We start from the raw sequence: 23,446 nt of genomic DNA, 5'->3' as shown, positions 1-23,446 counted from the left end.
GCATGAAATCAAAATTGACCCTTTTACTTTGTTAGCGGATATTACTAGTCTTGTGGTGAACAATTAATCCGTGGAAGTTAATACACAGAAAAAAAATAGTTTGCCGTGGTAATCTTTAATCAAAGTCTGAAAAGTTACTTCCGGGTCTGGAATGGTTCTTTTTCTGATGACATAGGCTTGACGGCTTGGGTTGGTTAATCGCTTAACCACTCCCCTCAAACCGTTACTCTGCTATGGGCTAGAGATGGAGAGGAGGAGCGCTAAAGTAAAACCCTGCCCTCAGTTCAATATTCCCTTTCACTCGGAAATGCGTCACAACACTTGAGAAAAGTCGTTTGCAACTTCCGGTTCACGTGGACTTAAAAAATGCCTGTCTTGTTGAATATTCACGTTAAACACAGTCCGTTATGTCTTACCTAAACAGTTGAGAAAGAAAGCGTGCGTGTAAAAATATATAGATCTGTGCAGCTCTTACAGTAGCCGTGTTTCCATAACCCTTCAAATTGCGCAAATTGAAAATATGCATAATGGAAACACGTCAATTTCGCGAAAACTCCCATTTATCACAAAAAAGTTGAGACGCTCGCATGAGTTTTTTTTTTTTTTAGGCAATTCGAAAAAGGAATATTTCACTAAACTGCAATTGAAACAGTTTTTGCGCATTTATAGTCACCTGATGTAGATGACTCTGTGTATTTTGGACAGAAGACGAGACAGAGTTCTTTATTAAATTAATAAAAGACAAGAATTACAGGAATACTGGATTCTAAACCTCAAAGAAATGCTACAATCACGAGCTTGAAGCAGAAATAAAGGAGAAACACCCAGAAACACCTCATATGTGCCGCTCACAGGGATCTTTCTTTGCCATTAATGCTTGGATAACATGCCTACGTCTGCTTCCATTAAAAATAATGGCTAGTGCGGTCACGGTGACTGGGATATATATATATATAGGCCTATATATATATATGTGGTAAACCATATCAACCTACCATCCTGACTGATCACGACACGAGAGAAAAAAAATTGACGTTTTAGTCACATACCATTGGTTAATGGAAACGCCATTTCACAATCGTTTTTTAAATCTAAATTTTTAATAAATCACAAAAGTTTTGCGCTAACCTGTAATGGAAACATGCCCAGTGACAGCAGCATAATAAACCAGCTTCCATCTGTGTGCTTAATGTTAATAAAACAACAGACAAAGAGAAAAACGCTCGCTGCTCTTGACTGAATAACTTTTGTAGCTTTAATAAGAATCCGTGTATATTTAATTCATACAGTAAAAAAAAAGCAATGTTTTTTTTTTTTTACATTTGATTTATTTAATTTCTGTTGTTAAATAAACCTAATATAGGCCTACCTGAAACCCTTAACCCCCTGGTTTAAATTGCACTTACTTTTTATGTAATGCAATTTATAAACACTGCTGTTCACTTTTCGAAGTTGTAGGGATGCTTTCTTCTCACAAAAAGAATGTGAAACTTGTATGTTGGTTACCGTATATCATTTTCAGTTTTTTAAATATAATTATTTAATGATAGTTTATAATATTTATTGCATATCACATTTTTCTTTAAAATTGCCCTAATCAATACATAACAGAGCCCCTCTCCCCTCCCTTCCCTTCCACTCACTCTGAGCTTGGCTGCTGTTTATGTCCTGTGCACTGAGGGTTTGAGGATGAATCGGACCCCGACTACAGGAGACTCTTTGTTCCACCTGTGCTTACCTCTTCTCCTGGCTTTAACATTTTTGTTGTACCTTTTTGAAGACAGAAATGGGATCTCCAGAGACCAGGAAATCCAAAACCGCATGTCTATACCATTGACCGTGGGGGAACGACATGGATGTAAATCATTGCCTTTCATTCATTGTATTGTCTGGAACTTCAGTTTTATTCTTTGTGTTGAGAGTTCAAAACAAAAAAAGTCTTGTCTTAAGTCCCAGACCACATTAAAAAAAACTACAAATCATTAGCACATTTTGAAGTAATTACATTTTAAACTGAACATTTGTAGGATTTTTAAAAGTTATTATACCACCATAGAAAGATATATATATTTTTTTTAGGAATTATTGACGCATCACTGATTTATCTAAGCATTAAATCTTGCCTGAAGATGACTAGCATACAGAGCTAGAACTTTTTCAAACTCTTGTGAGCAAAATTGACCAACATAATGTATCGAAGTCTCACCCCGTGGGCATGTTTTCTCCCTGGTCTTTGCTTTTTCAGAGAGGAAGCAATTCAACCATGAAAGGGCTTTTGAAGCTACATAAAAAGACATTACAGAGCACTGCCGTGAGGGGGATGCAAAGATTGCGTTTGCAGCAAGCAGAAACCACTTTTTTTTTTTCAAGCCGTATGGTTAACCGCAGCTCTTTTGAAACAAACTTGTTACTTGAGCATAAAGAGAAGAGGTTAAAAATGGTCCCCACAGAGTCACAAACAAGCTTGAAAACAAAGTCTGCACATATGCTTTAATAAACTCATTCTCCTAATCATCCTGTGGTGAAGCAGCTCTTCAAGTTTTGGAGCACTTTATGCCACACAGGAAACTGTTTTCAAACAACCTCCTGCTTTCTTTTTGGAACCTCTGGTCAGACGGTTGAGCACACTTGACCCATGAACTTCAACACCCTCTTCATTTACTGTTTTGTGAGCTATGACTGAGCTAAGGCTTGTTTCTTCAAATTCTTTTCTCAATATATCATAATTTTAATGCCTGAGATCGAGAGAAGGAATTTAAATTGAGAATTGAATTTCCCCTCTATCCATTCTTTCATTATAATTATTAACTGTTCCTGCTGCATAGTCTCAGTCTCAGGTGCAGACGGACCACAGTCTGTTGACTGACCATTTGATGTACATTGCATATGAAAATGTATGCAACTTGATGCAACTACTTCTTGAAAGTAAGGACACAGCATTATTCATAAATAGTTTATATATATATATATACATACACCGGTAAGTTTTTGTTTTTTTTGTTTTTTGTATTTCATATACTGTACATTCTATTTGCTAGATTTTATTATTTATTGTTATTTGATTTTTCATTTTGAATTGCTGTTGTATAATATTTCAGATTAAACAGGAAACTTGTGGTTGATTGCTTTACATCAGTCAGTTGGCCTCTTCCTGTCTATGTTGGAGATTCAAGCACCAGACCATATGCCGTTAGTGGACAAAAGTAGGACCAGACAGGTCACATGGTGCAAGACATGGGAGCGTTAATTAGTCTCAAGTCTGTGGGTATGTGTCTAGTATACCTCACGCCTCAGTAGTCTCTCACAGCTGGCTGATTTTCTTTTCCTCTGTGCTCAGAGGATTATGTCAGTCTGTCTGAACTTTCGGGACTCCTGCATCTTGAGTGTGTGTCTGTTTTGGGGGCCACACACTGTTTTTTCCTCCATAGGTGGGCAACCTCATATCACTGTTGGCCTGCTGTCTGGTATCTTGTGCTATTCTGTCATGCTGCCAGCTGGTGCTGAGTGTGTAGAGTACTGGCTGCTGAAAATTCAGCTTTCACATCACTGTAATTTAAAAAAAAAAAATGTAACTAGAAACTATTGAGTGCTCACGAGAAACTATGGCGTGCACACAATAAACTTTTGTCACGTGTGCAGTGCACAGGATTTTTTTGCGTACTCATGCGTTATAGTTTCCAATTCCAGTTCATGTATACTGTCTACATTTCCTTTGTGCGCCACTGCAATTTTATTATGAAGTAAACGAGAGTGTGGAATCACATGAATTAATAAAAATATCTATTTGATCAAAATGTAGCTTTCGTTAGGACAGTATACTCTAATATCACAGCCTTACATCCTGATCTGTGACAGCTGAGAAACCACAACATGAAATGGGCTGCAACACAGCCCATATACGGCTGTGTGCAAGTTCAAGGGTCCATAAAAAAAGACTGATATTGTAAAAAGTGCAAAAAATTTGGCTTTTGTTAGGGCAGTAAATCATATTTCAAGGCCTTATATATCCACTTTTAAAAATTTGACTCTGTGGCTGCTGAGAAACCGCGCCAAAATGGGTTGATGGCGCAGTAGGTAGTAGCTCAGTGTGCATTGTCCTATATGCAAAATTTAATGGTTCATAAAAAAAATTGATACAGGAAAAAGTTACCAAATTTTGGATTTCGTTTGGGCAGTATATTTATATTGTGCCATATAAAACTTTAACGGCCTAAATATTAGTTTATTATTTATATATATTATATATTATTTAGTATATATTCAATATTAGTACAGTAAAATATACAAAATGTTGTATTTCACAAGATCAAAACACCCTTTATTAAACCGCTTTGCCTGATTTAACGCATCCTTACAGGTGCTGGAAAAATGTTGAAAATGTTTTGTTGTTCAATTCTAACAATATTTATTGTGAGCAGAGCCATAGGCATAAAGGACTTTAGAAAGCGCTGCGTTGTGTAAAGGAGAGGCTCACAATTCAAAAAATGACAAACAAATAAGTAGCTTGATTTAACCTTTTTACTATAGAAAACCAAAATGTGAGCAGTTTTTATAAGCCCAATGCACATAGCCGTATTGTGCCATCGGACCATTTAACAACATGGTATCACGGCCGCCACAGCGCATGCATTAAAGCAGACTTAAGGCTGTTATATTAGCATGCAAAAACGTTTCACGTGCGCACATGGAAGTCTGTATATTTTGTATTTTTGATCAAATAATTGGAGCTTTTGTGAGCACAAGAGTCTTCTAAAGCACAGAAGAAAAAAATCTTACAGGCCACAAACTTTTGAACAATAGTGTATATATTGATTTTATGTTGTCTACACCGAACAAATCTAAAATTTGAGCAAAAAACAAACAAACATGTACTATTGTTTCATAGATATGTTCTAGAAAGGGTTTGTGTACTCCCATCCCCCTTATGTTTGAGCAGACCCTATGACAGACAGATAGGCTCCAGTCAGCCGCAGCGTGGCCTTTCAGTCATGATAAGGTTCGCTCCAAGGCATGGCAGGCCACAGGAGATTCCAGCTGTCAATCAACTTCACACATCTCATTTGTGTCCTGGGAACCAACCTCCACTTTAGACCTCGGTTTCATGTTCATCATCATCGCCTCTCTCTGGTCCAGTTGTTAACTGAGGGCTGGATGCAGTATAACTGGGATCGCAGGTGTGCGGGGCTGTCTGGTAGAAATGCTTTTCAGGTCGAGTCTCTCCCAGGAATGTAGCCGGGAAGGAAGCAGTGTTTAGATTACAGCGTCGTTAGAAAATGGAGGCCAGACAGGGGAGAGTAGAGATGTTTTGCTTTGACGATAGAGAGGGGTGAAGTCCTTAAACATAAACATACTGTTTTCCCTTCACTGTATGTGGAGGGGGTGGCTGAGGATATTGTTCTTGGTATAAACTTGGATGAAAACCGTTCTATGTGGTTCTAAATGGACAGGCTAGAGAGAGAGGAATTAACTGTGGTTAAAACTTGGGCGGCAGCCTTTGGTAGTTTCATAGATCCCATCAGCTTAATGGGAAGCATTCCAGAATCTCAGCATGAATGCTTGAGCCTGTTATAACTCATATCCTCCTGATTGGAAATTGTAATCATATTTCAGTCGCTGTCATACCTGCTCTTTATGATATAATAGATCCAGATCTTGCTTTTTACTGCAGGGAAGTGGAACTATGTCAGACAGTGGTTGGTCACCGCACTAAAAAAATATATTTTATACATTGCTGCCATGGATACCTCCTGCACCATTTGCAGGCGCTGTGGAATACATTAAACCTAAATGAGCACATTATGTTTTGATGGTGAAATGCAGAGTTCATATGAGAGTAGGTCTGGCAGTATGAAACTATATTTTAATCCTCTCTTGAGGCAGGGTGGTTGTGTGAATGTGAAATGGTTTTAACTGTTTAAAATCCTGATCAGTTTGATCATCTCTCGCTCTCTCTTTCTCTCTGCAGGTCTTGATGCTGAGTTGTACTATGTGAGGGATGATGTGGTAAATCATTATGCTCTTTCCTTCATCCTGCCTGTGCCCAGTGACACCAACAGCCTACATTTCACATGGCACTCCAGCAGCAAGGTTGGCACTGTTCATATATCATATGCACACTACCATTCAAAAGTTTGGGGCTGGTATTTTTTAAATGTATTAAGTTAAAGAAATTAAAACATTTATTCAGTAAGGATACATTAAATTAATCAAAAGTGACAGTAAAGACTTTTATATTGTATCAAAAGATTTCTATTTCAAATAAATGCTGTTCTTCTGAACTTCCTATTCATCAAACAATTCTGAAAAAAAGAAGCACTACTGTTTTCATCTGTGATAATGATTAAAAATGTTTATTGAGCAACAAATCAGCTTCGTGTGACACTGAAGACTGGAGTAATGGCTGCTGACAATTCAGATAAAAAATCAATAATTTGATTCTTTATGACATGCTTTGTGAATGATACTAATAGGCTATCTTATTTATTTTCCCTGTCTCCTGCACAGGTGGATTACAGGTTGGGGTTTCAAGTGGAAAACACTTCAGCCATGGATCAACCTCAGAGCAACATCTCTGCCCAGGGGGAGGTCCCACGCACTCGTTCAGGTAAGCCAAACATATCCTGTTGTATATTGAAGGGAAAATATGCTGTTGATATCTAAGAACATTTTATTTTTCACAACTAAAGAGTGGCTCTACTTTTAGATATGTTTAAAGATAAAAGTGACTCTGTTAACTATTGGTAAAATAGTTCTTGACTGACGTTTACTAATGAAAAGGTTATTAATATTACATATTTAAAAACTTAAGAACCCACAGCTTTATTTTATTAGGTTTTAAATACTCTTAATTACCATAACGCCTTAATTTTAATTTGAACAAGCGGGTATTAATGCATCTATTCAGACCGACGTAAACATTCGTGGCATCGCCCATACAACTGAAGTTTTTGTTCTAATCTCTTTTCCATCACACTGCAAATAAAGCTGTCCAGCCTATAAGATTTACACTTTTGGTAACATGTCTATAGATGCTGCAATTACATAAGACTATGACTGTGTGGCAGTTGCAAACAGACTATTCTACACCAACAATCATTATTTTGTATTTCCATGCTGCCTGTTTACGCACCCCCTTTAAACCTTTACAAAACCTGCTGCCCCACCCAAAGCCCACTCCACCTCTGACTACCAAATGATGAAACAAAAAATTATAAAAATGTAAAAAAAAAAAATTGAGTTGATAAACCTGTTATGAAAACCTACAAGAATTGAATTTGGTAATGCCATTGAAACAGAAAAATTTAACAGTAAGATTGATAGATCAGAACAACTTTTACTTTTAATAAATGTAATTGTTTCATTGATGCTTTGTATGAACAATATATAATCAGTGGCTTCATTGAACTCTTTTGACGGCATCTCACAAGCTCAGCTTCTTATACATATTCTCGCCGGAACACGACAGCGAGCAGCGTGCTCACAATACAGCTTTAGATGGTGAGGAACTTCTTTGTCGGGCTTGTTCAGATGATGCAAAATGTCAATGGACTGAAGAAGAAAGATTGGAATGGCCGTTCTGTCTCGCTTTATAAAGGCAGAGCACCAAACACTATTCACGCACTTGAACGCCGTTGCAACATCTGTTTTCTGTTATTTTTCTGCTGATCTACCGCGCTCCACCTGCAGTACCCCCACACTTTGAGAACCACTGGACTGGACAGACAAGTTGCATGCGAAAATCTGACCAAATTTGTGTGCCGAACATTGTGTTGGTGTGAGCAGGTCTTTAAAATGTCTTCTCACGTAGTTTAGTAGGAATTGGGCATACAGTATTGTGCCAACACAAAGGAAGAGCAGCCCTTACTCTTTCAAAAAGTTCAAAATGAGGCTCTGCATTCAGTGTTTACAGCTTGCATATTTAATATAATCAAATTTGGGCCTCCAGTAAGTACTTTCTGTGTGTCTCTCTGTGTAGTGTTCAGGGTGGACCTCTTCTGCTCTGGAAAGGCTGATGGAGAGGCCGTGCTAACAGTGCAGCTCAACCTGACTGCACCAGCCAACAACTTCACAGTGCTCAACTTCAAACGCAGGAAAATGTGTTACCGAAGTAAGATCTTTTCATACACATTTACTTTATTATTTCCGATGAAGAAACCGAGGAAGAAACTTCTAAAGATGTGTTTATGATTTTTTTTTTTTCACTCTATTTTCTGCTTAAAGAATTCTGTGTATTTGGCAGATCGTAGTCTCTGGCAATGTGAAACTTGACACACAAATTTGATAATAACACAAGCTCTCTGTCATATGCTTTCCCAGAGGAAATAGCCAGTGAATTTATTCCCTGCTTATTTGAAGCACATGAGCCAAATTAGCTGCGGAAAAGAAAAAGAGTTTGTGTATGCCCCAATTTCCTCTCCCTTGTGGAATAACTGGGTCAGCGTGTATGTAACGCCCGGGAAGATATTGTGTGTCTTACACTTTGTGTGAAAGGAGATAGATTTTATTGCCCTGGCAACAATTTACAAACCAAACATAAATGAATCCAAATTCAACCAGTTCATGTGTTTGGATTCATCTCACGAGACCCATCAACATGATGTCCAGGTCATATTTCCACCCAAAATCGAAAGGAAAGAAATAATATTTAGCTTAAAGGAAATATTTTTCTCAATTTAAGTTTAAAATGTAGAAAAAGGCCATTACAGACCATTACTTTGATATCAGAATAAACATTAATTATTGTATCATATTATCTTTTTGCCTGATAAAAAAAAGAAAGAAAATAATATTCACGTAATGAGATTTGTCACAAACAAATTTGTGCAAGTTTGTGGCACAAATATAAAACGGTGAACTGGTATTAACATGGCTCTTTGCTGATCCTTCCCTTTCATTGCTTGTACTTTACAGGAATTGAGCAGCCAGAGCCCCCTAAAACTCTGCCATTCCCAAACTCAACCATAAAGAGAATAGATCGTGAGTATTTGGGATTCATTATTTGGCATTTTTACTGAAGACCATCTTCACTCTGCTGTTGTAACCTCTTTGCTCTCTTTTGTGCTTAGCAAGCAGTCCAAATGCTCCCACCACATCCACACGAGTTTTTTACATCAGCGTGTGTGTGTGCTGCATCGTCATATTCCTAGTAGCCATCATCCTCGCTGTGTTACACCTCCACAGCATGAAGAGAGTGGAAATGGATGACAGGTGTGTGCATGCATGCATTTTTGTGTTTTATTATTTGGTTACCGGTAGTTCAGACCACCACTATCTGCTTATCAGTAGTTTATGGCAAATTTGTTTTTTATAAAGGTTCTGGGGCCGTATTCACAAAGAATTTTAAGGCTAAAAGTAGCTCCGAACTGGTGAATTTAGGAGCAACTCCTAAAAATAATGGCCGTGTCACTCCTAACTTTAGGACTCCTAATTTTTGTCACTAAGAGTAATTCACGAAGCCTTTTAGCCCTAAAAGTAGCACCTAAGTCTGGGACAGCTTAAAAGAAGTCGAGAGGACTCCTAACTCACTAAGACCTATTCACAAAGGATCTTAAAATCGCCGCGCGACAGTGTGTTGGAGACAGCCAATGACACGAGTTATTACAAAGATACCACCTTAACCGTGAGGGAATACTGATTGTTGTGGATCTTGTGAGGGATGCAATAACAGCGCCAACTAATCGCAACAACCCAATCAGTGCCGAATTGAAATGTTTGATAACACTTCGCTACCTGGCAACGGGGAAAATGCAATTGTGTAATGCCGATGATCTAGCGATAACCCAGCCATCGGTAATGCAGATCCATCCACCAAACCATCAATGCACTCTGTAGACCCCATATTATTCGACAGTTCATAAGTTTTCCTTTGGACATTCGCCAACTCCAAAGAAACAAAGCCAGCTTTATGGATATTGCCGGTGTGCCCGGAGTGGTCGGTGCTATAGACGGATCGACACATATTAAAATAATTGCACCACGTCAGGATGAGGACGTGTTTGTGAATAGAAAGAAAACCAATACCCAGATTGTGTTCGATGCAAACTCCACAATTCTCGATGTTGTGTCCCAGTGCCGAATTTCCCTTTTATTATGTTTTTTTTTTTTCAGCACCAACTGGGCCAGCAGCAGTAACTGATCCTTCGTACAGTTGGGCTTTCTTTTCCGTTTTGGCGAGTTCATAATCCACCGTCATTCAACTATTACATTACTTATAGGAGCAATATTTCCTTGCTTTAAGTAGTCTATTTAGGCTAATAGGATGTCAATTAACCAAGCAAGTGTTAATGCAAGTGTCATTTTTCATTATTAGGCAAGTGGCTGTTTTCATTAGGGTATTAGGCTACCTTGATTTAGTTTAATTTAATTCACAACTTTTCTCTCTCTCTCTCTGCCTTTTTAGAACTACACTTCACTGGGGCAAACATGTCATTATATATGCATTTCGATGACATTATTATTATTATTTTGTGTAGGACACAGACATATTTAGATGTCGTAATTCCATGATTTGGTGCGTCTGTGTTATGTTTCGCATGATGGCCCTGTCATCTAACAACCAATCACCGTGATCATTGCGAGGAAGCTCGTGCATGATAATTGACGTCATCCATAGCAACGAAGACTCACTCTTAGTTTAGGAGTTGTCATTTTTCCTTACTAAGAGTAGGTCTGAAAGGCGTTGTGAATAACTTTTAAGAGAACACTCCTAGCTAAAATCTTTTAGTGCGATTTAGGAGTACTCCTAGTGGTAAGATAAAATTCTTTGTGAATACGGCCCCTGGTCATTTGCTCTCATGATTTCATTTTCTGTCTGTTTGTCTGTCTATCTGTCTTCAGATTTTTTCCCCAATTAGAAAAAAATGTGGGTTTGTCTGAAGGAGACAGGAGAAACAAAATCTTATCTTATCCTACTGATTTCATACAAGAGCACAGAGTAGTTTAATTGCATTTTTCTGAAATTGAATTAAGCATCAGTACAAAGAGTTGTCTTTTTCAGGATTATATAAGGGTGGTAGATTAGATTTCATCAACTGCTATTCACAAGATGAGGCACAGAGCTCCATTTATCTTCTGAAACATAACATCAGAACCAGGATGTGTTTTTACTGGCATAGGGTTATTTTTGCTTCACAGCTCAAATAGTAGTCCAGAAGAAACCAATGATGATGAGTCGTGACTCGTGACATTAGATCATGATTAGGTTCAATGAGTTTGAGGAGGCAGGTTAAACCTGTAGCATTTTAGGTCTTTCTCCAGGGGCCTCAGTGTTTAACCTTTGGAGTTGGAGTCTAATGGCTTTAATTAGGACAATTACACAGCACTTAGTTTTTTAAATGCACTGGGGTTCAGCACCAGGTAAAACCCTACACCCTTTGAGAAAACAGATGATTTCATCATAAAAGAGGCTGTGAAACCATTTAAAACTCAAAGACTGGTTAGAAATTTAGGTTATTACAATAAGTGCAAATATAAGACAAAATACCTTTTAGTTCTGTGCCTTTCATTTCCTAAAGTAATATATTTTTTCTCTACATCTTTCTTTCAGCGTTAGTGACAGTGGGAGCTCTCAGGGTCTCTCTCAGCCCTCCACCCAGACCACCCAGTACCTGAGGGCAGACACCCCCAACAACGCTACACCTGTCACCAGTAAGACTATGACCACACCATGCCCCTCACCCCTGACCTCAGCGACTCTCTCTCAAACATCTCAACCATCTGCCGTAACCATCTGCACTGCCCTTCCATGATTTCAAATGTCAGAAAACCTGTCTCTTATCTTATCAAAGCACTGCTTTGCTGCCCCATAAGAGCAGCTCCAACAGCACCAGGATGCTTTGCTCCCTACGGATTACAGACCAGCATGTTAAATTGTTCTAAATTTCACACCTCTGAATGCATCTTGTCTCGTCCTGTTCACACCAAATGTGCATTCCTTTATAAACTAGAAAATTGGAAACGAATGATCAAGTTAGCTAAACTGGAATCAGAAGGTTGGAATAAATAGACGTACGCATTCCCATCTCCCCCTCCACACTTTTGTCCTTGCGTTTATTACAGCAGTGACTCCAGCGTTGATTGTTTTTGTGCGATCGAAGTTGTATAAGTGGTTGTTGCGTATGTGTGTGCGACTTTCGTAAAAACCCCTCACAAAAGTCGGTCACTTAGTATTTACTCAATTCTTCACTGTCATTTGCTATTGCCATCTCAGTAGCATTTCTTCACACTTAGTCTTTTTTTTCCACCATGAGAGGCAGAACACATTTGGAGAGTCACCTCCACCCCGTTTCCAAATTAGGATGCAAATAAGACCAAATCAACAGGAAGTTTCCGCTCTTTTAAAACATAGTAACTGTTTTCATAGCATTGAGTTTCTCCTTTACCTCAAATGGCCAGATTGGGCTAAAATTAGAGCTTTTAGAGCCGAGTAGAGCGGGTTGATGACCTCCCTTAAACTTCCCATTAGTGGAAGTTTGCCAGGTGATCCCATGAGTCTTGTATTCACAGTGTTTGGACACATAAGTAACAATATAAATTTCACAATGTCATTAGAGTAAATATCAAGTAATTAAAGTAAATATCAAACTAAGTTGTTCAAGACCGTTTTTATTTATAACAAACAAAATTATTTTTATTTTTTAGAACAATATATATCAAGTCAAGATTTATATAATACAGTTTCAAAATGTTGCAAAATTCTTCAATTAGGAAACATTCAGTTACAGTTACAACTTCTGTTCAATTCAGTGCGAATTGCAGTTAAATACATAATGCTACGATTTACTGAATATTAATTGCTTTTAAGGCCATATATATATATATATATATATATATATATATATATATATATATATATATATTATATATATATATATATTAGTACAGAATAGAGACAATGTCAACCAGCATTGTAATATATTTATAAATTAGTGGATAGTTGATGGTGGAGATATCTGCTTAATTTGACAGGCTATTTACACATATTGTGCGTAGCGCCTCCTAGTGGTCTTACATGCTTGGTGCACTGTTTCATGCTTATACCATGTGTTTTCATGTCTCACTCTTGTTCTTGTGTGTGAAATAGCTCAGGCACCATCTACCTGCTATGAATATCCATCCTTCATATAGCTTTCTCCATCTTTCTTTTATTTTTTTCTCTCACTCTGTCCTCCCTCCACCCCTTCGTTCCTCTATCAGATGCTCAAACTGGCTCTGCACCCATGCTCCAGCTTGCAGGCGCCTCCTTCCCTCACCCTGGTGTCCCCTCGCACGAAACCAAAAGTAAGTTCTGTTGCTGTGTAGCAGGTAGAGAGTGCAACAGGAAATCATGACTAAATCATGTTCACTAACCTTCAATCTTTAACCTGGTTTCTTCTTCCCCATCACCATTGTTTTGTTCTTATTGGTCGTCACTAAGCTTGTTGATTGGTTCACACCGTGTTACATTGCATCTGCATGATTAGAACCAGAATCATAGGGCCATAGTCAATTATTACTTAAACGGTTTATTTTTTTAATTCTTTTTTAAATAGGAAATATATGTTTGTAACAAATAATGTTTGAATGAATTGTCAAAAATTAGTATTGTTGAATTCTTTAATTAAATGATTTGGCATTTATTTGTTTGTTTAGATATACTTTATATTAAACCTGAATTTTAGGCAGGATTTATCGGAAAAAAAATTTTTTTTAAATAGCTTAAAGTTTTCATCACAGCCTGTGGCCTGTTGCATACACTGCTTAGACTAGTCTTACAAGGTAGTCATCTTTTTTTTAAGTCACTTACATAAAAAGATAGATTGGTCTAATTTGAATCCAAAAAGTAAGACTAATTACCCCTTGGTCAGACTAGTTCTTAACATTGTGGCTGTTTATGCAACTGGCCCCTGGTCTTAAATGTGAAGTAATACCTGCACCACTGGCAGCACGAAACAGTCATTGAAAATAATTATTCTTTTAAGAGGGGTGTCATTCCCATTGACCGTCATTCTTCAGCCAAACAGATAGTCCCACCCCACACTCATTTCCTGTGTTGAGTTGGAGGTGTGTCAGATTATTTGTGATGATCAAACATAATAATGTTTTGATAGTTTACACTTTTTGACATTAACCTACCATTCAAAAGGGTCGGTAAGATCTCTTTAATGTATTTGAAAGAAGTTTCTTTTGCTCACCAAGACAATTTTTTTAATCAAACAAATGCAATGTTGTGAAAATATTGTTACAATTTAAAATAAATGTTTTCTAAATGTTTTCTAAAAATATATGTATTCCTGTGATGGCAATGCATTTGTTCTTTCACATGGTCCTTCAGAAATCATTCTAATGCTGATTTGGTGCTCAAGAAACTTTTCTTATTATTAGCAATGATAAAAACCGCTGCTTAATATTTGCGTGATATATTTGTATTATTATTTTACAGATTAGTGTCTGTGTAGTACAGGGCATGTTAGCAGTCTTGCATCAGTTACTCCCAATAACCACTTGGGGGCAGCATCATGCATATTTTGGTATGAGTGGAGAAATTTAGGGTGCGTCTCAATCAGCTCCCTAGGTCAGTAGTCAGGACACTGATCAGTCTGCCATTTTAAGGGCTGTCTCAATCGCTGAATCCTTCCAGGGCACTGAAACGTTTGCTTCCTAAAAAGTCCCACAATACGCTGTGAAAATCAGCGATCGATCCTCACTATGTTCCCTTAATGCAAGTTCTGAAGCTCGAAACTTCATGTGTACCAACACACTTCACATAATGACAAGCGTTATATGTTTTTAAAAATACAACCATTATTTTATTATATTTCAGCATAGACATGCATTGCTAGACAGGTAATGAACATAATCTAGCTAATATTTATATTTTATTTACGGCTGAAATGTTGTATGTAACAAGCAATGCATTTATCATAATGTACTTTAAATAACATTACAAGTAATGTCAGAAAGATATCAGCTCTGCTGTTGTTCATAAATGCCAGTAGTGATATTGTACAATGAGGATGTTTTCACGTCGCTGGAAAAAGTCATTAGTGTCTCAAATGTGTAGTGAGTCAGAGTCCTTTACTGTCCTTACCAGTGCCCGAATTATTGAACACTACACACTGATTCACAAGTTAAGGAGCTGATTGAGATACACCCTTAGTCTAAATGACTTAGTAGTTGTATTCGTGAAAAGTGAATGTATTTGCTTTTTGTTCTGTATTCATAATCAACTGTATTTATATAATCATTGTAATAATGTTTACATCAAGGCAAAGTGAAGTATTGATTATAAACATTTTTGACATTGTCTGTTGGAGCTGCTTGTGTATTTTAAAGTACGCTGCAGCTAAATGACAGAATGAAACACTCAGTTTTCTCTAAACATTTAATACAATTGACTCTGTATAACTGTGAGATAAAATCAGTTACACACCAAAACATGTTGTGCAAGAGTGACACTGCAGTGTTTGCCTTTGGCAAAGCTGCGGTTTTACTCCTTTGATGAATTGTCTAAATACTTCCAGTTGTTCAAATAATACTGCAATCCTCTGTTTTGATTTGCCTGTCATTAAAGAGGCTTTTAATTAGTTCTAATGTAAATTGTTAACACTTATTGTAATGCTGTGTGTGTGTGTGATTTCAGGTTATCCCTCATTGCGGATAGAGAAGAATGACTTGAGAAGTGTAACTCTCCTTGAGGCTAAGGCAAAGGTCAAAGATATCGCCATCTCCAGAGAGAGAGTCACACTTCGAGACGTCTTACATGAAGGTAATAATCCCACAGGTCATTATGCCCCAAACACGCACATGGAAACCACAGCAAGTTAATAGTGTGCTTTGGAAAGACTCAATTCTTAGAATTCTGTCCTTGTCTGTGCCATCGAAATGTTAAACACCTTGTTCAACTGAAATTGCATCATGGCAACCAAACACGTCATTAGGACACTCGGTCTGAGGTTAGACACACTTCCCCCTGCAAAATAATTTTGTTGGATCACACAAGAGCTCTGTTCCAGCGGGAAATCTGCACTCAAGCACTAAATTGGAGCCCAAACAGAAATGCTCTCTGCTGGGCCTTGTGCCAGCGCAGCTCGGGCCTGCACAGAAGATGTTGAGACAAATGTCATTAGTCACATAAGCTATAAAACATACACAAAACTGTCAAGAACCTGCCTTAGTTAACTTACATTCTTGCAAAATCTCAATGCACTATTTCCCCTCTATTGCATTCTTCTTCCATCAGTAAATCCTGTATGTGTGGCCACGAGCTGATTTATTATTTATAGAGGGTTATTGTGTTGTGTTTTAAGTGCTGGCTTGGCAAAGGAACAGAGTTAATCTGATTAAACCAATTTTATGGGACGTTTGGGAGAAATGTGAAATTAATCCTTTTTGAAGGGCCATTTGCTTTGTGTTTTTTTTAATGACCAGTTCGATACTTTTATTTGAATGGCCTAAGCACAAATTTCAAAGTTCTTTTACTCATTAAATATTTGCTGCAATTGCTTTATGTAGTTATACCAAGGCCAAAAACATGAATGCTTGGCCAAAGTGTTGCAAGCGTGTGGCTTCTTCTACCCCAAAATGAAAATGTCACCATTTACCCTCTTGTTGTCCCAAATTGAAATTGCCTTTTTTCCGAGGAATTTTTGAAGAATAATCCTGGCGTTTTCCACATGAAGGTGGATGAGGGATGGGGAATGAGGGCTTTCAAGCTCTGAAATGACAAAATAAGCACCTTAAAAGAGATTCAAACGTCTTGTGAAACCATACGATCGCTTTATATGAGACACTGACCGAAATTAAAGTGATAACTGTTGTTGTCATCTTCATATCACAATAATAAAAACACAGCATGTTTTTATACAACAGAAGCAGCAACAATAATATGAACCATAGGCCAAATTAACTAAGTTTCATATTTTCAAAAGGAGAACAAATAAATGACAAGAGACTATCAACTTCATAAATACATACATTAGTTTTGAGTTAAAAGGTGTAGGTGTTGTTTATAAGTCGAGAGCGTAAAGACAACTACGGTAGTTCACTGGATTAATTATACTTTTAAAAGTAAAAAACAAACTCCATTTTGAATTGCATGTTATTAGTTAATTTTTTTGGTCACAATCTACAACAGCATTAGATTTATTTTTTTATTTCGTTTGTTTTTATTTCAGGGAGTGTGTCTACAGCAAAATACACATGTTTTTAATCCTGTTTATTGTGCAGTAATATGTATTTTACTAAAATGGGATCGTAATCACTAGAGGGGATAATAAATGAATTTCCATAGAGCTGAAGGTACGTTGTACAATCTCTTGTTGTGTTCATTGACTATGTTCTGTTAGCTGGATTTACTGATTGATAGAAAACATTCACATGTGTTTAAAATTGACCACAAAACATGTCTCTAAAACTTTACGCCTTTGGACATTCAGTGCTTAGTTTCTTGGCAAAACTTAAGCAAGCATTAAACGCATCTTCCTACCAAGAAATCCCTCCCCCCAATGTCGTGCATAATGACCATGCTCAGTTGTTCTCCCTCCTACTTAAAGAGACTGAAAGCTGTAACAGAAACGGAAACCCAGCCGGTTGCATAATGTATAATGCAATGTGTACATTTTTTTTTTGAAGGTTAGATGCAATTTTTGTAAGTTCTGCATTGCTGCAAAGAAACACACCATCCATGGAACACAGTTTTGTATTTTTGTCATTTATCGGTACATTCTCTATGAATTCACTATAGAATTTTTTTATTACCTTTGTTACTTTGATGCCAAAGTATAACACATCTTAATTCATACCCTACCAGTGAAATTTTTTTCCAAGTTCGAAATACTACTAAGTCGTCTAGCCTGTCAAATTACACAAATGGAAGTACAGAAATTCTGGAGTGATCAAGAAATTAAATGGTTGTAATTCATGAATGCTTTGGAATACAGACCTAAGGTTGGTTACTTTTTAAAGAAGACACTCAGCAGATTATTGCACTTAAAAATGAAAGTGTAAAAAAGTTATAGAACTTTAAGATTACTGTAAAGCAAATGTGCTATTCTAAAAAAAAATATTTTATACAAAATATATATTTTACAAAATTATTTGTACTCTAATATTACTATTAAATCAAAGCTGTGTCTAACCAAGTTGTGTTCCAAATTTGAAGTTGATATCACAAAACATTTAACATTTTATGAGATTTTTGTCAGACAATTTTTTCAAGATTAGTAAAGGTTTTGATTATAAAATAGTTAAAATAGATTTTGAAATATAAAACATGACACTGCCCACTAGGGGGAGGAGCCCGATAAAAAGTTGTAAAGTACCATTTCCATGGTAAAGCAATGTCCAATTTCAAAACCGTTTTCACAGGATGAATTTTGAGCGTATAAGCTTTAGAATGATACCTAATTTATGATGACTACTAAAATATCAGGTAGAAAAAAAGGCAATAAAATATGAGCATCAAGCGTCTTGCTAGCAGGACACTGAGAGTTAAGCGAGTTAAGCTAATCAAAACTTGTCTGAGCCAATAGCCTTGTGGGCAGCACTTTGACATGTAGTCCGGTTGCACTCAATAAAGGCAAAAAAGCAAAACACCAAAAATAATATAACATGCGTATAATATAACAATTTTTTACAATATTTAATGTGTTTTCAAAAGAAAAATATACAGAATAATAATTCATATTTGACTAAACTGATTTCAAGTATGAGACTTTAAGGGTCATGGTGGGTAACAAAAATGCACAATATAGCACCTCACTTAACTTCACAGCATGTCCCAAAATGTAGGAACCATTTTCCTAAAGCTCTTCTATAATACATTCATTTGTGGTCCTATGTAAATAAAGGACAACTTAAAGGTAATCACATGCAGGGGTTAAAGCTTCTACGTCAGCAAGCTGGCATGAGATAAGGTGGCATGTTATAACAAGCATGGCGGCAAGATAGAGGAAAAACGGATCAGATAAGAGAGAAAAGTAGTAGGGCGATGCGGTGCTAGTGCCCCTAGTAACAGTACCCAAAGTCAGTCTACTCTGAGGCCCACGGCTCTGCAAGATGCTTTGATACGGTACATTCCCAAGTGTCACCTGAGCTTATGGGAACTGCAGATATGTCTAAGAAGCTGTAGAACAGTAGTGGAAATGTGAGAGACTGTCCTGCGCCTGCTGGTAAATCCATGTTGTTTTTATTCACTGAGGTCATCAAGGATACCTGTTCAGACCTGCTCAGCTTTTCACCATGCAAAAATTGGCATGTTGTTTCATCTCAAAGATGCAGTGAACTAGAATTAATATTTTATAAAACATTTCAATATTTGAAAAATATTGCTGAGAATTGATTGACGAGTCCGTCTTAAGGAAAAGCAAAAGAGGAATCAATTCAGTGTTCGAGTGCTTTAACGTGCCTCTCTATCGCCTCTCTCTCTCTGCGTGCGCGCGCTGGGGGTGCGTGCGGCTGTGGTCACAGATAACATACGAGTCACGATTTTCTCCCCTCCTTCTGTGTTTAAAATAGTTTGAATGTGTAAATTGGCAAGACAAAACACGTCCAAATGATAAACTTTCTGTCTATGATGGTTAATTTTAGTAGTTAATCCGCGAATCACATGCGTGCTGAACAGTGGGGCAGCTGGTCCATATACACAGATCAACTGCGATCCGTTGCAACACTAATATATAGACATTTCATCACCCCAAATTACATATTAAAAATCTGACCCTGTCAAAAAAGGTGCAGTGCTTTCTGCAATTGATGCAGACGGTTCATGTTCACACCGTAAACGAACCGTACCAGAGTTTGTTTGGAACCGTACCGAGACCACCTTATCAGCTGGGTCTTGGTTCGGTTGTTTGGTCCGCACCCGAGTGCGATTTGCTGTATTCACACCTGCCCAAAAGATCCGGACCAAGGGGGGACACAAACTTGAGTTTGATTCAATCGAACCAAACAAACACCCTAAGAATACTATTGCCCAGCCTTAAGTGAGACACTCATAATTGAATGTTTGTATATTTCTATAAAGATACAGAGATTTCATTGTCAGCTGATTTCATAAAGTGACTTTATTTTGATCCTCAGGGACCTTTGGCCGCATATTTCATGGAGTCTTGCTTGACGAGAAGGACCCAAGCAAAGAGAAACAAGTCTTTGTGAAGGCAGTGAAAGGTACGTCCTCGGTTTAATTCTCATTTGATATTTGCCTCGAGTCAAATAATCTAAAATTAACCTTTTAAAATTACTTTCCCAACATGATCCAAAAAAAAAAAAAACTTCTCCAGGAAACCATATGAGGGATAGTTTGTGGTAATGCACCTGTTATTTATAAAAGTTCATAATACAGGAATGACACTGCGGTATTTTAAAATGTTGATACTTTGACAGCAGTTTCTGTGGAAAATGCAAATGCCATGAGAAACTTTAGCCTTTTCTATCACACTGGTCACCCCTTCATTTGCCCTTGTGCCCTGTTTACTACAGCACAGGACTGATGCCAACCACCAGACAATGCCATTATACCAGCCTTTGCTGTGCCAAGCTGTTCGGTTTCCCCTCCCGGCCCTTGCCCAAGGGACCGGAAACAATACACTTTACCCATACTCTCCAAGCATCCGTCAAAAGCTGTGCTCCAAGATAAAACCAGACCTCTGTGAACTCATTCTCAATGTGCTCACTCAGCCAGCCATCAGTGAGACTGGCTGAAAGGAGTTAGACTAAATTTTAGAGTAACCAGACTTTCTCAAGTACAAGGTGAAGCATTTTTCAGGACCTACATGCACCTTTTTCTAACAAGGACTTCCTTGAAAGGGCAAAACAATTACTTGGTCTCTTTAAACCCCCAAATATTTTGTCATGTGCTCACGTTGTGAACGTATCCCTATGCCTTTAGGTTCGGGGTTAAAATGCTGAATGCATCTGAATGAATCTGAATGCTAAGTGGACCAGGACTAAATGTTTTTTTTTTGTTTTGTTTTTTGGGCCAAACGAGCCGAGCAAACCCTTGTGTTCACCACCCTTACTTTCTTCTGTAGAACACGAAAGGCGGATCTAAGAATATTCTGGCCTCATTTTTCATTAGATTCATTATGAATCTGAATGAGTACTGGGCATGTCAAGCTCTAAAAATAGACAAAGCACCATAAAAGCTTCAAAAAGGTAGTCCATATGCTATATGTCCAACTCAGCCAAAGCCATAATATAGCTTTGTGTGACCAAAATCTGACACTTCTGTGGTGAATTGTTTTTGAAAGCTTTAGTCCTACTAAACCAACCAGATGACGACTTAGAAAATCTCGAAGTGTTTCCAGTTAAGCGTCCCATATGCATCAGACGTTCAGCCAACGGTCCATGGGTGTGCAACAGGCTGAGACTAGGGTTTACCTAACATTTTGATTGGTGTGATGAGAAGGCTGTGACACCTGTTTTTGTCAGGTTTGCCTCGCGTTCGGGTTGTACAGGGTTGCGTCACAAATCGTTTGACTCGCTGTTCTTGTATTTGACTGTGCAGATCACGCCTCGGAGGTACAGGTGACCATGATGCTTACAGAAAGCTGTAAACTACGGGGTCTTCACCACAGGTGAGCCACATACATCTCGTGCTGATTTCTTGATGCTTGAAGAACTTGCCCTGTTTGAATTATGTTCTTGCGAAATCTCCTCTTAATTTGGGTGAGAATGGTGAGTTTTGTACAGAATAATTAGGGCCCAAGCCCTGAAAGGGCGCAGAGCCCTATTGTTCTTCTAAGGATTTTTTGTTATTCTTCTTCTTCTTCTTCTTCTTCTTCTTCTTTATAATAATTTTTTTTTCAAGGTTTTTGCCACTTTTGGGTCTCTTAACGTGCTCAAAAACTCTTGAAACTTTGCACACTGGTCAGAACCCGCGGCCATTAGAGCCGGACTGAAGCTGGTACCCGGGCGTGGCAGGGGGGCTCGACAGCGCCCCCTGGAACGGGGTCCGAAAACTTGGTCCATAAATCAAACACGCTTGCATGAAATAATATGGAACTCGGTACACTTATAGATCTCATCGGTTCATATATCCTTCATGCTCTGACTTTTTACCCCAGCCCAACAGGAAGTCGGCTATTTGGCGTAGTTTAAAAAACACATGCAATGGAATTTAAAATACTCCTCCTAGACGATTCAACCAATCACCACGAAACTCGGTGTGCATGAAGTCAAGACATTGAGGATGAAAAGTTGCGAGGGGATTTTTGATATCTCGAACGGTTTGGCCGTGGCGAGGAAACGAATTTATGGCGAATATTGGAAACAGGAAGTGTGTTATAACATCCTCATACATTAACTGATCTTGATAAAACTTCAGCAGTGTGTTCGCTGTAAGAGGCCGATCACATGGATGTGACTATTGTGAGTCAAAGTTATAGCGCCACCAACTGGCAGCAGGAAGTGTGTCACTTTCAAAATGCTTTGAAATCACCCTCTTATTTTTACCCGATTTGCTTCAAACTTCATCTGTATAATGTAAACACACGACAGATGTAGACCTGTGAAAGGATTATTGATATCTTTAATACTGTCGCCATGGCAACGCTTTAAACTTTTATATTCTTTTTGGATGCATTTGAGGCTCTTAACATGCTTTAAATTGCATGAAACTCAACATGCATTTGACATTTATTGTTTAATAGACATGTGCGAAGTTTCAGAAACGGGCGTGGTAAGGGGCTCAGTAGCGCCACCTTTAGTCAAAAATGGGGTATTAGTTTTACCTACAGTAACCAAACTCGGTACGTATATTCTTCTCTTCGATCCGGACAACTTTCTAATTTACAGTCATTAGCTCCGACCAACAGGAAGTCAGATATTTTGGTTTGAATGTGTACTGTTTGGAGCATTTTCCCTCTGCGTCTCTGTGTGTGTGTGTGTGAGGAGGGGGGCTAGTTTAGTTTAACCCTTTCTCTGCTGTGTGCAAAATCTCTGGCACTTTTGAGGGCCTTAACGTGCTCGAAAACTCTTGAAATTTTGCACACAGGTCAGAACCCGCGGCCATTAGAGCCGGACTGAAGCTGGTACCCGGGCGTGGCAGGGGGGCTCGACAGCGCCCCCTGGAATGGGATTCGAACACTTGTCCGTATATCAAACACGCTTGCATGAATTAATATGAAACTCGGTACACATATAGATTTAATCGGGCCGAACAACTTTCCCTGGGTCAAGTTTTACGCCAGCCCAACAGGAAGTCGGCTATTACGGGTTGATTGGAGAACGCTTGCTCTCGCATTTGAAACAATTCTCCTAGAGAATTCATCCGATGACCACGAAACTCGGTCAGCATGAAGTCAAGACATGGAGGATGATAAATTGCCAGGGGATTTTTGATATCTCGAACGGTTTGGCCTTGGCGAGGAAACAAATTTATGATTAAAAAAGAATGCATAAAGTGTGTTATAACTTAGTTATAGTTTTACCTACAGTAACCAAACTCGGTACGTATATTCTTCTCTTC

The 23,446-nt window shown here is 38.1% G+C and overlaps 1 protein-coding gene across 2 annotated transcripts in view; it reads left to right on the top strand.

Moving 5' to 3' along the window:
* ryk (receptor like tyrosine kinase) overlaps positions 1–23,446 on the top strand; it is a 55,692-nt gene that overhangs the window by 20,127 nt on the left and 12,119 nt on the right. The window contains exons 2-11 of one of the 2 annotated variants that reach the window (XM_079627385.1): positions 5,966–6,087; positions 6,505–6,604; positions 7,976–8,107; positions 8,911–8,976; positions 9,066–9,207; positions 11,546–11,646; positions 13,195–13,278; positions 15,620–15,745; positions 20,059–20,145; positions 21,485–21,554. In XM_079627385.1, coding sequence (XP_079483511.1) covers positions 5,966–6,087; positions 6,505–6,604; positions 7,976–8,107; positions 8,911–8,976; positions 9,066–9,207; positions 11,546–11,646; positions 13,195–13,278; positions 15,620–15,745; positions 20,059–20,145; positions 21,485–21,554 — 1,030 coding nt within the window. The remainder of the gene's footprint in view (positions 1–5,965; positions 6,088–6,504; positions 6,605–7,975; positions 8,108–8,910; positions 8,977–9,065; positions 9,208–11,545; positions 11,647–13,194; positions 13,279–15,619; positions 15,746–20,058; positions 20,146–21,484; positions 21,555–23,446) is intronic. The other variant, XM_079627386.1, reaches the window with a different exon arrangement.

Source organism: Phoxinus phoxinus, assembly GCF_949152265.1.
Source record: "Phoxinus phoxinus genome assembly, chromosome: 11".
Taxonomy (NCBI): Eukaryota; Metazoa; Chordata; class Actinopteri; order Cypriniformes; family Leuciscidae; genus Phoxinus; species Phoxinus phoxinus.
The sequence above is the reverse complement of the archived record's forward strand: the minus strand, read 5'-3'. Positions and strand labels throughout refer to the sequence as shown.